The sequence below is a fragment of the Magallana gigas genome, chromosome 5 (genome assembly GCF_963853765.1).
Source record: "Magallana gigas chromosome 5, xbMagGiga1.1, whole genome shotgun sequence".
NCBI classification, from domain to species: domain Eukaryota; kingdom Metazoa; phylum Mollusca; class Bivalvia; order Ostreida; family Ostreidae; genus Magallana; species Magallana gigas.
In genome coordinates this window covers 31,457,564-31,470,721 of record NC_088857.1, presented here as the reverse complement: position 1 = coordinate 31,470,721, position 13,158 = coordinate 31,457,564, and the positions used below count along the sequence as shown (strand labels likewise).

At 35.4% G+C, this 13,158-nt stretch overlaps 2 protein-coding genes across 3 annotated transcripts; both read right to left on the bottom strand.

Annotated features, from left to right (window-relative positions):
* Window positions 1-142: 142 nt before the first annotated feature.
* On the bottom strand, window positions 143-4,769 carry LOC105333490 (uncharacterized). The gene is made up of 8 exons (XM_034468602.2): window positions 4,746-4,769; window positions 3,685-3,789; window positions 3,372-3,470; window positions 2,758-3,237; window positions 1,793-2,434; window positions 1,501-1,692; window positions 1,298-1,414; window positions 143-620 (listed from the first exon to the last, which is right to left on the bottom strand). The coding sequence occupies exons 1-8, from the start codon at window positions 4,767-4,769 to the stop codon at window positions 516-518; spliced, it is 1,764 nt and encodes a 587-aa protein (XP_034324493.2). The 3' UTR covers window positions 143-515.
* A 4,523-nt stretch (window positions 4,770-9,292) lies between these two features.
* Window positions 9,293-12,562, bottom strand: LOC105333429 (uncharacterized). Of its 2 annotated transcripts, XM_020069381.3 has the most exons (5): window positions 12,431-12,500; window positions 12,082-12,127; window positions 11,630-11,722; window positions 11,183-11,305; window positions 9,293-10,776 (listed from the first exon to the last, which is right to left on the bottom strand). In XM_020069381.3, the coding sequence occupies exons 3-5, from the start codon at window positions 11,667-11,669 to the stop codon at window positions 9,473-9,475; spliced, it is 1,467 nt and encodes a 488-aa protein (XP_019924940.3). In that variant the 5' UTR covers window positions 11,670-11,722; window positions 12,082-12,127; window positions 12,431-12,500; the 3' UTR covers window positions 9,293-9,472. The 2 variants fall into 2 exon arrangements, with proteins under 2 accessions (XP_019924940.3, XP_034324475.2); XM_034468584.2 differs by lacking the exon at window positions 12,082-12,127 and having other exon boundaries at window positions 12,431-12,562.
* Window positions 12,563-13,158: the final 596 nt, after the last annotated feature.

Here is a 13,158-nt window from a genome sequence, read left to right as displayed (position 1 = left end):
CCCTTTAATCCTCCACCCATCCGCAAATAGCTATACCGGTATATGAGGTCCCCTACCCATAACATTTCTTTATTTTTTGGTCTAATGCCCCGTATAAAACAAATCGCTAGTACATTGTAGGATATAAAGCCGTTATGTGTTTATGAATTTTTATTTTAATTAACTGTACCCGGACACACAGTGTCCAATATTATCATGAAAAACGTTGTCACAGACAACATAAAAAGTAAATCACCGTCACAGACGATATCACAGATTGGTTGAATTAAGCAGATTGAAATTCCATCTGAATCAAGATGACCGTTTCTTCATCTGGACACACAGTGCCCAAAGTAATGATAAAAACGTTTTCACAGACAACATGTAAAGTTTATCAGTCAAAGTCGATATTACAGATTAGTTGGCAATGGTTGCCACAGGCAACAAAAAAGAAAGCCCTGAAAGACGCAGTGATTCAGTTTTTTGACCGTTTATGGTCCAAGAAACTGCTTAACAGGAGGGTATCAGGTATCAAGTTAGGAGAATCTCGGATCTTCCGGGGCTGTCCGATTCCAACAACTAAACGGAGACATTCTACCAAACAGGTCCATAGAGACAGCGGGTCCGGACGTCTGCGGGACCTATGGAGTAAAAGCGGTGAATTGATTTATACTGCTAGTAAAACTAATTTTCAATGATAATATGAACACAATTTTTATTTAAAATAATTCAAGTGGTAGCGCTCCCAATTTGAATATGAATTCTAGTAAATAGTCCAAATAAAATTAACATTAAGATATACGTGTAAATGGCAAGGTACGCTCTAAGTACACAAACCAATTTAAAATAGGGACATTACTTCCGAAAAATCATCACATCCAGCACATCTATACTTTCGATTTTAACAACAACCAAATGCTTAATTCGAAAGGACCGATATTCGCAGAAAAAATAATGAATTCGGTAATCTTAGAATGCATAACTTCAATAAGTCATTTAATAAAAAATATAACGATCTCTTAAAAAGAAATTTATCCTAAATTCTGTGCAACAGGGTAAGAGGAATTTACATTGCTATTTAGTTAAAATTCCATGTTTAGAAGGACCGAAATTCTCAGAAAAATAATGGAATTGGAATTTCCTGGTAAAATACACGTATACATGTACACATTATGTCTTAATTCCCTGTAAAGTTTTGGAAATTCTGCGCATTGCATTAAAAGGAGCTGAGGTTACCAAAAAAAAAACAGGACTGACGGACTGACTAACAGACAAAAACACGATATCTAGATGCATGGGGTATAGTAAAGGTTTTTACCTTGTTGTCTGAATCAGTGAACAAGGTGGAGCTGACACTGTTGGTGTGTTCTAGAGACTGGACACCAGGTTTGAGATGTTGACGCTCGTTCTGTCTAGCTCTCTGACGAGCAAGCATCTGCAAATTAATAACAAAGTGGTAAATTGTTATCTTATCTTCAAAATAAAAAGAACTACATTCAAAGCCTGGTTAATATTACGTACCTCATCGTACGACTCTTCTCCAGCAGACTGTGTTTGATACTTGATGCTAGCCTGGTGACGCTCTGCGTCATATGACTGTTGACGCATGCATGGACGCCCGTCACTGCTGTAGCGTCTGTACACTGCGTCACGTCTTGCCTCTTGGTTATTAGACTGACGACTCTCTGCCACGTACTGCTCAGCGACCGTTGACTGAAACAATAATTTAAAAAAATTAGCACTCCATTTTAGTCATTCAGTGGGGCCAAAGTGATCGTATTATATACATGTTTATTACGAATTTCTTCCTTACCCAGACACACAACTTTTTCTTGGGTCTCTCAGCTGTATTGTACCCTGGCCCCTTTCTCTTTGCATCGTTTGGTCCAGTCAGAGCAGACGACTGACACTCCAGGAATTGGTGAACCGACGGTTGCGAGGCAGTCAAACCATGGCGTGTATCACAAACACTGCCTTCCCTGTTAGCGAGTTGTGAGTGTGATTGTCCCACACAAACATTGCCTCCCCTCTTGGGTAGTTGTCCCCTTGATCGTCTCCCAAACAGAAGACGTGGATCACCAACATGACTTCCCTCTAGTTGTACAGCCGGCTTGACGTCCTGATCTGGGATGGTGATCCTTATCAGCTTCCAAGGAAGTAATGTATCAGTTATCTTAGAGCCTGCAGCTTTTGCATCGGTCTGCTTATAGCTAGTTGTTGCTATGGCATCAGTCTGCTTACAGCTTGTGGCCGTTGTTTTGTAAGTTTGTTCATGTTCGCTAGCTGCCGCTGTCACACTCTGCACAGAATCTCTGGCGGGTGACACAGCTCTCGGTGACGATGGGGGACTGTCCAAATAGCTGGTCAGTCCCAGGTCCTCTAGAGTCGGTGTCGGGTGATACATAATGGTAAGGTAGTCAGGAGGGGCATACTTGTCGATTGGCTTGACCTGAGGCTGCAAAATAAAGTCAAATGTATGAAACGACTGAATAATACTGAATGACAAAATCATATTCAAATTGTTTTTTCACTGAATTTACCGTATATCCGGGTTTTTTCGCGTGTCACAAAATTTGCGAAAAGGGAGAACATCTGATATATTTTTAATTTGCGTCAGCTATTTTTTGCGATTTATATAGTTTCTTATAGAAAATGATGCAGGATATAATTTCTGCGTATTCAATTATTTGCGATTTTAAAGAGATCGCGAAAATTGCCGGATATACGGTATATTGTAAGAAAGAAACAATGTCATCACTAGATGGTCAGTTGCGTTACCTGTTTCCTGACTGGTCTGTCAAATCTTGGTTGTGACTGATCATGAATTTGAAGTGGATCACGTCGTGACCAACAAAAAACGCCATCATTGACAAAGTCAGTCTTGGTTTGTGCACGATGTGCTTGTTTCTGGCTGGAATGAGTAGACTGGTGCCCATGGAGGTAAGACTGGTGCCCATGGAGGTAAGACTGATGTCCATAAGACTGACTTGCTTGGTGCCCATGATTTGATGGATTTCCGTGAGCATGGTTTGATTGGTGCCCATTAGCATGGTTTGACTGATACCAATGTCCGTAATTTGAATGTTGAGCATACCGGTAGTTTGAGTCATGCCCATGACGGTGGGTAGATTGGTTGCCACCAACAGGACGACCAGTGGGTACATTCTTGGACAGACTGGTCACTACTGACTCGAACCCTACATGCTGACTTGTGTAGGAAGTCCTGGCAGTGAGATTGTCTCTCTGTTGAGATTGAACCTAAGAAAAAAGATTAAATAAGGCGGTTTAATCTAGAGAGCATGCAAATGTACATTATTTTTCTTAAATTTACCCGACTTATACAAACAAGGATACGGTATTAGTTTTTTACCGATATTATTTTCCCAACTTACCCACTGTAGCACGCCATTGTCAGGTCTTTGGACGGTGTTTGATGTTTTAGAGGCTGTATGGCAAGTTTGATGCACATTGTTCTTAGTGTTTAGTCCAGTCTGTAGAAAATCAGTTTATTTTAATGAATTTTGTATAATATGACGACTGGCAATTTCATGTTTATATAGGAAATTCAAATAATTTCATGTTTCAGATATGGGTTGCTGCAAATTGTTGCAAAATAGAAATAGAATATTAATCCCAGACACTTACACATTGTATACACTAGAACACAGTGAATTACACAGTGCTAGATATAACAAAATCTGAGACCTGCTGAGACAGGCCGGAAGTGGAGAACGGGGTCAGTATGTCCAGTCCCAGCCTCTTGTAGAAACTGGAGGCGTCTTCCGCCACAGAGGCGGACTCGACTATCCTCTGAAACAGAGAGGAGATCCATGATATGTAATGTTACTGTTCACTATTCAATAGTGAACATAATTATAAACATCTGCAATTCGGCAATACTAAATTCTGAGACACAGTACATAGTCATTTGTATTCATGTGACATAAGTTTATTTAAAACATGTGCTACAGATATACCGAAGTAAAACTTCCGGTACAGAAACACAAGTTCATGTGCAGAGAGGATTTGGTAAGTGCAGGTGTTTGTGTGTGTGTGTGTGTGTGTTTGGAGGGGGGGGGGGGGGGGGGTAGGATTGCATAGGTTAAACATACATGTAGAGATGTGAGTTGATACTGTTATTAGTGCAGGCATTTATACTATACGATCATGATAGCACTCTTTGGTATCAAAGATTCACTTTCGCATTTATTTCATCAGTGTTTTTGTCTCAAAAATTTCATGTTTGGGCTAGAATAAAAAATTATGGTAAAAACAACAGAGGACAAGGGGGAGGTGAGTTTTGGATGTTGTTGTTTAGTATTGAATTTTCTTTTTTGGTCGACGTTACTTGCATAGAAACTCAATAACAACAATATAGATAGGGTACCAATAAATTGTTGTTGTTGTTTTTTTGAATCGATTTTAAAATAGAGACTAAATAAAATAAATGATAAAATCATAAATTCGTCAGTATATCTCCGTTGCTATGGAATACAATCCCGTCTCTTAATTCGGCCAGAATCGGAAAAACCATAAAATTAACTTTTTAAACACAAAAAAAACTACCAAAACCCTAACAAAGCAACCAAAGAGGATCCTCGATTCGAAATTTCCTTGAATTGTGGAAATTTAAGTGATAAATCTGAAACCTCCGAGAGTCATGGCTACCAAAGATTTGAGCGATGGCGGCCGTTCCTTGAAATTATCTAAATTGCACGTGATCTCTACGCAACCCACGAGAGAAAGATCACAAAAACAATCTTTACCCTCTTATTCATGCTTGGAATCATTTTCTCTATTGCTCCGATCATTTCTTTCTATCAAATTCGCAATTTTTATCTCTCGGCGTTCAGACACGTCTGTTCGCTTCGACTAATTCGTAAAGAATGAGCCGTAACTACAAACAAAACTACCTATATATGTAATTGCGTTGGCAATAGCAACGTCAGCAACAGTCTCTATCCCCCTTCTTCCCCACCGAACGCAGACTTAGTGGAGACATTATTTATCTATTAGGCTAAGCCTACTTAAAAAAATTATAATCAAGAAGTTGATAGTTAGTTTGACAGTTATGCTTAACGTATTCTTACCTAAAGTTAGTGTAAAAAAGACAAGATTAGTGATGATAATATAGAAAAGTTCAAATCCTGCGGTGTTCCATTCCTCCTATCGTCTGCCATTACAAGGGAGGTTACTCTGTTCTATAAGATATAAAAAGCTACAGAGTTATCTTTCTTATATTAACGTGCTTAAGGATGACGTTTACTCAGAACGAAAAAAAATTCCACTGATGATAATGAAAAACCAACTATTGTGCGTTATAGACCTTTTATTGTAGTGTTAATTTTCATTTTCAAAAAAGTAGGTAAATGACCTACTTTTTGAGTTAATGGCCATTGTATATTTTTGGAAAATTAAAGGAAAATCCCTTAAAATTTTACACTATGATTCAGATTTTCTTAATTATGAAAATAATACAAATTGCTCAACACTTTCAAAAATGAAATACAATTTATAAATTGCAGTGATATTAAATACATACAAAGCATTAAGTTTTCGTTCACAATTTTTATAAATATTCCAGTCCGAATTTCCTCTATCACTTTTCAAATTCCCACCCATATTTGATCCAATTTTACAAAAAATTGAATGATGATAATACAAAAACATTTATAGTATTAAACTACTTATATTGATCTTATTATGCTGGCATATAATTTATATGAGGTCAATGATCAAAATTTTGAGATATGGTGTCTTTTGTCGTTTTTAAGCATATTTCAATATTTTTCAAATTCGGTCCATACGGTTATTATAATGAATAAATAAGGTAAAACTAACAGAAAATATGCATAATTATAAAGACTAAAATATAAAATCTTAACTTTTAATATTAGAGTACTTCCAAAAATATCTAAGCGGAAAACAAAATCTGCAAAATTTAGTCCGGATTTCCTCTGTTTGGCTATTAGTCTATTTTTGTTTTGGCATAATTCCATAATAAAGTAAAAATATCGAATGTTATGTCGATAATAATTCATTTCACAGATACTTTTTGTGTTTAGAACAAATTTTAATCATGACATTGAACTTTATAACAATCCGAATTTGAGAACTCAAACCCTGAGTAAACAACACCCTTAAGGGAAAGGGGTAGGTATTTTGAAAACTAATTCTGAAAAAGTGAGAAGAAGCAAATTTTGCTTTAACTCGTCAGATATTTTAACTTTTCAAGTTCGAAAATGTTTTAAAGATGTGACATATGAGCCCGTCCTATGATATCGCGGTAGTTAAATCATTTTGTCAAAAATCTATCAATACGGAAACTATTTCCAGAAACCAATGTTGTTGTGAGTTTCCTATATTATATACCTCAGTGATGTTCAGCGTGCCTCTGTTTACTTATGTCTAAAAATATCCTGACGTCAAATGTCAATATCAGCGCGTGCTACTATAAGTAAACAGAAATACCGCGATACCATAGAACCCGCGATATGATAGGAATCAAGTATAAAAAATATAACACGCTAGTTGTTTGCAAAATTTATTTTTAAAGTATTGCCGTTAACAGTGATCTCCTGACAAGAAATGAAATATACCAAAATAAACAGCTTCCATTTCATATTTGAATCATGGTTTTGTTCCAAAGTAAAAACAGCACTAATCACATACACGGAAAAAAATACTACACACTATTGTAAGAAATATTATTTTAAATGCCAACACATTAAATTTTTCATGTTTTTCTTATAAAATGTTATACATTTATCCCAGAGTCCACACATCTGTGTGTGTGTGTGTGTGTCTCTCTCTCTCTCTCTCTCTCTCTCTCTCTCTCTCATATATGGGCACGTTTCTTTTTATCAAATATAGGTCTTTGGAAGTTCCTTATTGTCTAAATAAGAAATGGAAGTAAAAATGTCTATTGAAATTGTATCTTATATGTATCTGAAAATTCATATTGCACCCCTTCTTACGTTTACAAATGATTCGATAAATGTATCCAATCCTGCTTTCTGTCCTCAACACGCATGTCAAATGTTCTGCTGCATGCAATATGGATAGATTGAACACGGTAAGTTTGTACTGGTCCCTGCTGACAAAACAGGAAATATCGTTGTCTTTGTTTGTAAGGGTCATTATATAAATTGTATATTAGAAGAACTTGGATTTCATTCCACAAGTGGCAATCCAACTTATACTCATAGCTCTCTTTTCAAATAGGAAATTCTTCAAAATCATAGGTCAGTTTTGAATATTTTCAATGTTTCCAACAACCAAAATCAATTTGAATTACCTTTACTATATTGGCTTCCTAAACTTTATACGATTAAAATCTTTTAATACAAGGATATATAACAGGTTCCAGTAAATGTTCTACGAAGCCTCTTTCTTTACTTCTTACTGAAATATTAACAGCAGTAAAAAAAAAAAAGGTGAAAGTTAAGAGTACTGTGCAACAGTATATTCTAGAAGCCTTGTAAATTGAGAATTTCAAGGAACTTTAAGAAAATTTGAACTCCCAAAATTTTACCAATATCAATAGCATCAACACAGACGACTTTTCTACACTTTTTATACAACCACCCCACGATAAATTAAAGTCCATGCTTTTTGGCATCATTGATAGCTGCTTTTTCAATAAAAATGAATCACGTTACTTTCCCTACATGTACCTTTTCATTGGTCATTTACAAAACTATTTTGTTAAAAACCATTCAGATTGTGCACACAAGTACTCTGAAGTGGATATTAAATAGATGCTTGAGTTTATGATACACAACATCTATGCAGTTTTTGGAAATCAGATCTTCCAACTATTTGTTGGAATTGCCATGGATACCAATTGCATCCCATTGTTAGCAGACCTATTTTTGTATTCATATGAAGCAGAATTTTCTCAAAAACTCGTGCGTGAAACAAAATTAATCACTCGCTGTGGCTTTCAACTCAACATTCAGGTATATGGACAATTTTCAATTAACAATTGTTGCTTCCATACTTACGTCGACTTGATATATTCCAGTGAACTTGAAAAAGAACATACCACAAAGTCTGCGTCATCTGTTTCATATTTGGATATTTCACTGGGAAAACATTGATGGTAAACTTACAAAAAATTTCAAGATAAACGTGATGACTTCAATTTTTCTATAGTCAACTTTCTTTACTTATATAGCAAAATACCTTCATCACCTACATATATGGAGTATTTGTCTCTCAGTTAATTCGATACGCAAGGGCATGCTCCACGTATAAAAAGTTTCTAAGGCGAGGCAAGCTACTGACAAACAAGTTGATAAAACAGGACTACCAATAGTCTCGATTGAAGTCATCATCATTTCGTAAGCTCAAATACAATCTTCCACTGGGTCGCATGCTGACTGACGTTTTTCATACTTATTGTTAGACCATAATTAATTAATGTTCTCCGATCCTTAGCCTCAAAATATTTTTTTCATTATAAAAGTGTTATTTATCCTTCAAAAATCTACAAATGAAATAAAATTAAAAAGTTTTTTTTATGATATCCATGCATTTTACGAAGTTATTGCAATTTTGTCCACGATGGATATAATGGAATAGATATACAAGTTGAGATCAATAAGAAAAAAATACGGTTGTACCGGTGCATCGGTGGCTCGAACCCATTTTTCTTTATGTAGTTATTCTCCATGAATCCACTAAGCCAACCAGTTCTTTGAAATTTGTGTGGAATATGAACACTATAAGACTACAAGACGAATAAAAAAAAATCTGGGTAATTTAGAGTTATCGAACATTTGCTGAGAATCGGAGATAGTGAATCACGTAATTGTCTATGGATTTTTCCGTTTTCCCGATTACGACAAAGAACACACGGCAGGTGTGATTGGTCTGCAGTGGATGCTCACTCCCCCATGGCACCTGATCCTACCTCTAATTTTTTTTAGAGAAATCTGTTTGCTCTCCTCCTGTTCTGTATTTTTCCTTTGGATTTTGATTTTGAACAGTGTTCGTTATCACCCCATGTCACCGTACTAATGTTCATAAGTACAATGTATACAAATACACTTCTTTGTAAAAATCAATGAATCAAATTTTTTATTTACTATTTTTTTATTATATTACCGTGAAACTAATGTGCAAATGTGCCGTAACATACAAATTCTTATATTCTTGAAATTTATAGCTCAACTTTGATCATGCTCACAATATGGTTAATGCATAAATTAAACAATTGTAAGTTGAGATACATTTACCGGGATATAATATATCACGATTTACCGTATATGTAATCAAAATGAACTTCAATAAACTGCAACAGTCTAACTGATATCTTATATTACATTTTTTCGTCACAAATTTCCCGCGATGACATTGTTCAAAACTCGCAACGTCTTTGGTCGAGGCAATAGGTAATGAGTGGTTTTGTTTTTATAAGGAAAGAAACAGATATACATTAGCAATCTAGAAAACCAAAACTACAGTTCTTATCAATAAAGAAAGGTCATTATTTAAGGTATTTTGCAATGTACAGATTTCCATCGTCTGTTCCAATCCAGAGCTGGTTTTGTTTGTCGACAGCTGTGGCACGGATCATTCCTGAAAAATCACAACCTATCTCGTGCTTACGCTCTAGTCTCGGATCGATTACGACAATCTTTGAGGCTGGAGGGTCTACTCCCACTATGATGTTCCCGAAGTTGTCAACAGAGGCACTTGCTGAATATGATTTGTCGACCGCCACTTTGTTAATAACCTTAGTAGAAATTTCATCAGAACCCAACAGATACATGGAGAACATTTTATTGTTCAGAGCAAAAATTTGACCATTTTGAGAAATAAGATGATTTACGTCAACGAGATCTGATTCTATTTCAAAGTCTTTCTCAACTTCTCCATTCATGTCAACTTTAAGAATGATGTACCTGTCTCCTATGACGTATATCCTCTCGTCTTGATAAAGAACTCCACACAGTAAATCGGCATATTCAGAAAGATCAGCTAGCAACCTTGTGTCCCCTTCTCGAGAAATATATTCCAAGGTAGGTTTGGCCCCTGTACTGAAGCCCGTTGTCACAAGCAAGTCGCCATTGGGCATGCAACAATTGAAAACTGGGTGGTAGTCTAAATCAAAAAATCTAAGAAGGTCTCCAGAAGAATTGTAAAGATTCACCCGCTTCGACAGAGAGTTCACCCACACCAGGTTATCGTGAGTAACGCTTATTCCATGTATTGGTGAACGGTTATCAATATCAATATGAGCTACTAAATCCAATTTGTTCAGGAACATGTCTGCAAACTTTCCTGACAACTCTTTACATCCTCTACGTTTCCTTTTTAACGGCGTTTTGGATTGCATTTCTTTCTCAGAAATTGGTTCCTTTACTTGGGCTGATCTTATTCTCTTTTTCAGAGTAGATGGATTTCTGTTCCCCAAACTCTGCTTCAATCTTGGAGAAATGTATTCTTTTCCTTTTTTTGCCGCCCTTAACTTGGAGGATGATTTTGCGTTTTTCTTAGCTGAAGAAGAAGAATCTTTCCCTGTCCAGAAAGAAGTAGATATCTGCGAGATTTTTTTCAACTTTGGAGGAGGCTTTGCTTTCTTGCTACTATTGGCATTGGTTGTCATGGGGGAATGATTCTTTCTTTTGAGGGATTGTGTTGTTTTGTGTTGCGTAGTTTTATTGGTTTGTTCTTTCGAAACTGTCATTTTACTTCTTGTGATAATTTTTCTGGAATTAGTTACCGTTTTCTGCTCACCATTTTGTGCCTGAATATTTGGTCGATGTTTTTTGTTCGCAGGGCAATGGTCTACAAAAAGAAAAAGAAAAAAAAACTAGCTTCCCACTAAGTCTTATCAACATACTTAAAGAGAAATTCCACTTTCATTGGTTATTAGGACTTTAAAAAAAACTTCAAAGTAGTCCCTTGCCATGTCTTTTCTAGAATATCTGATTGTTAACGACCCTTTTTTACAACTTGAACTTACATTTAATATATTATTTAATCAGAATTAGTTCACGAACAAGACTTTTTTCCATATGATTTCACAGGGTTTTTTTTCAATTTCTTTCTTGCCCATACTTCATATTCTATCATCAGACATTGTAAGAAGAAAGTATTAGTTTAATTAGATTTAAATGTGATATTGATAAAAGCCTATCTCAAATTTAACTAGTATGTAAAACAATAGTGGTAGCTTAAAATCGCAATTTACCCTTCTCTTCTTGTCCTTTTCTTTTCCGGAGATTATATCGCATCTGAGACTGAGCCCTGTTGTCATCATCTACAGGAGCACTGCTTGTAGCAGCTTTTCTTGTGTCAGTCTTCTTTACTTTATCTGTCATGTATAAGTTTAAAAAAAAACATTGAACAAAACAAATGAGCTCTCGAAATATCCAGAAAATTTATGAAATGATGTGTATATGACCTACAAGTCATATTAATGATGACATATAAGTAATTACGTTTTGATATATTTTAATACAATTTACTTTCTTGAAAATTCATTGTTTGGAAAATGAAATTGTTTATATTCATATAAGTATAATAGTTCTAGAACAGCAAATTCGCTAAATTCAAGCTAGTATAGTATGTATAAGTTTCGTGAAAGGTAAGACCTCAATAGTTATTTTATTGACAAAGTTCAGAGCGTATTAAATACCTTTTAACTGTGCTTTTTTAAGTCCCGTTTTATCCCTCATGATGAAGTGTTACATAAAGATGAACAGGATTTCTTCAATATCACTTCGGAAACCTTTAGATAAGCATGCCAATGAAAACAATTTATTAATTTAGATTAATTATTTTTAAAACATCAGTCTGTTTAACATTTTAAATTGCAAATCTTGTTTAAAAGAGTGGATTTTCATAATGTCTCTTTTTTTGTTTTTTCTTCAATATCACTTCGGAAACCCTTAAAAAGCATGGCAATGAAAACAATTGATTAATTTAGATTAATTATTTTTAAAACATCAGTCCGTTTAATATTTTAAATTGCAAATCTTGTTTAAAAGAGTGGATTTTCATAATGTCTCTATTATGTTATAGAATTTAAAATTCGATCATTACATTGGACCGAGTTAGCACGGGGGCGACATTGATAAATATGCTTACAATCGCAACACCTCGGGCTTTTCCCCCCGAGCTCAGTGTCCAAGCACTGTCAATAGTAAACAAACAAACAAAAACAAAACAAAAAAACACTTTAAAATTACTTTTCAGTGGCGTATACTATACGTATTCATAATGAAATAAATATTTATCTAAGTTCTGCATTTAAAAAAATATAGTGTAGTTTGACTCCTTCGATCGTAGAGACGCGATCTGACAATATTGCAATATCTTTAAATATACCATTACATTACACCATTTACAGTTTACATGATTAACCTACTTGTGTACTTTGCAATTATTCAATTAAAGGGTGGAAGTTAAAACAATAAAGAATTAAATTTATTTTTACTGTCTAACTGGCACTCCGGAGTCTTACGTCAAGTTTCCTCCTCTTTCGGTTTATGTCACCCCAGTAACCCAAATGGTATCAGGAGAAAACGTACCCAGGTGAAAACGTACCCATGACTAAACGGAGGGTACGATATAAATCAAAGTACTGAAGTACTGTCTGGAGTTGTTTTTATTGATTATTATTAATTTTAAAATTAACGATATGTTGTTTTGCCTGGAACGTAGTTTCTAATCTGTATTTGAATTTCGCACATTTTTATAATATGAATTCTCGAACTTTTCCGACAAGAATTTCGAGAAAACCCCGTATGAATCATGTTCTGTAATATTTAAAGATAGAATTAATTCCATCAAACTGTTAACGTTTATCAGTAAACGAAATGTTTCTAAAAATTGTACACTCAGGCACGTAGCATCGGGGGGGGGGGGGGGGGGGGGGGGGGCGGGGGGCCAGCCAGCATGCCCCCCCCCCCCACTTTTTCACACAGCAACCAATTTTTTTAAATTTACACATAATAAATTGAATTATCATGGAGCTGCCCCCCCCCCCCCCTTTTTTGGGAGTACCGGTATAAAAAAAATTGATATGACCCCCCCCCCTGGATTAGGATTTTAAAGATTTTGGAAAATGCCGAAATTCTTTTCTTTTTTTTTCCTTTTTTTTTTGGCTGTCAAGATGAGCCTGGCCCACCACTTTCAAAAACGATGCTACGTGCCTGACACGTC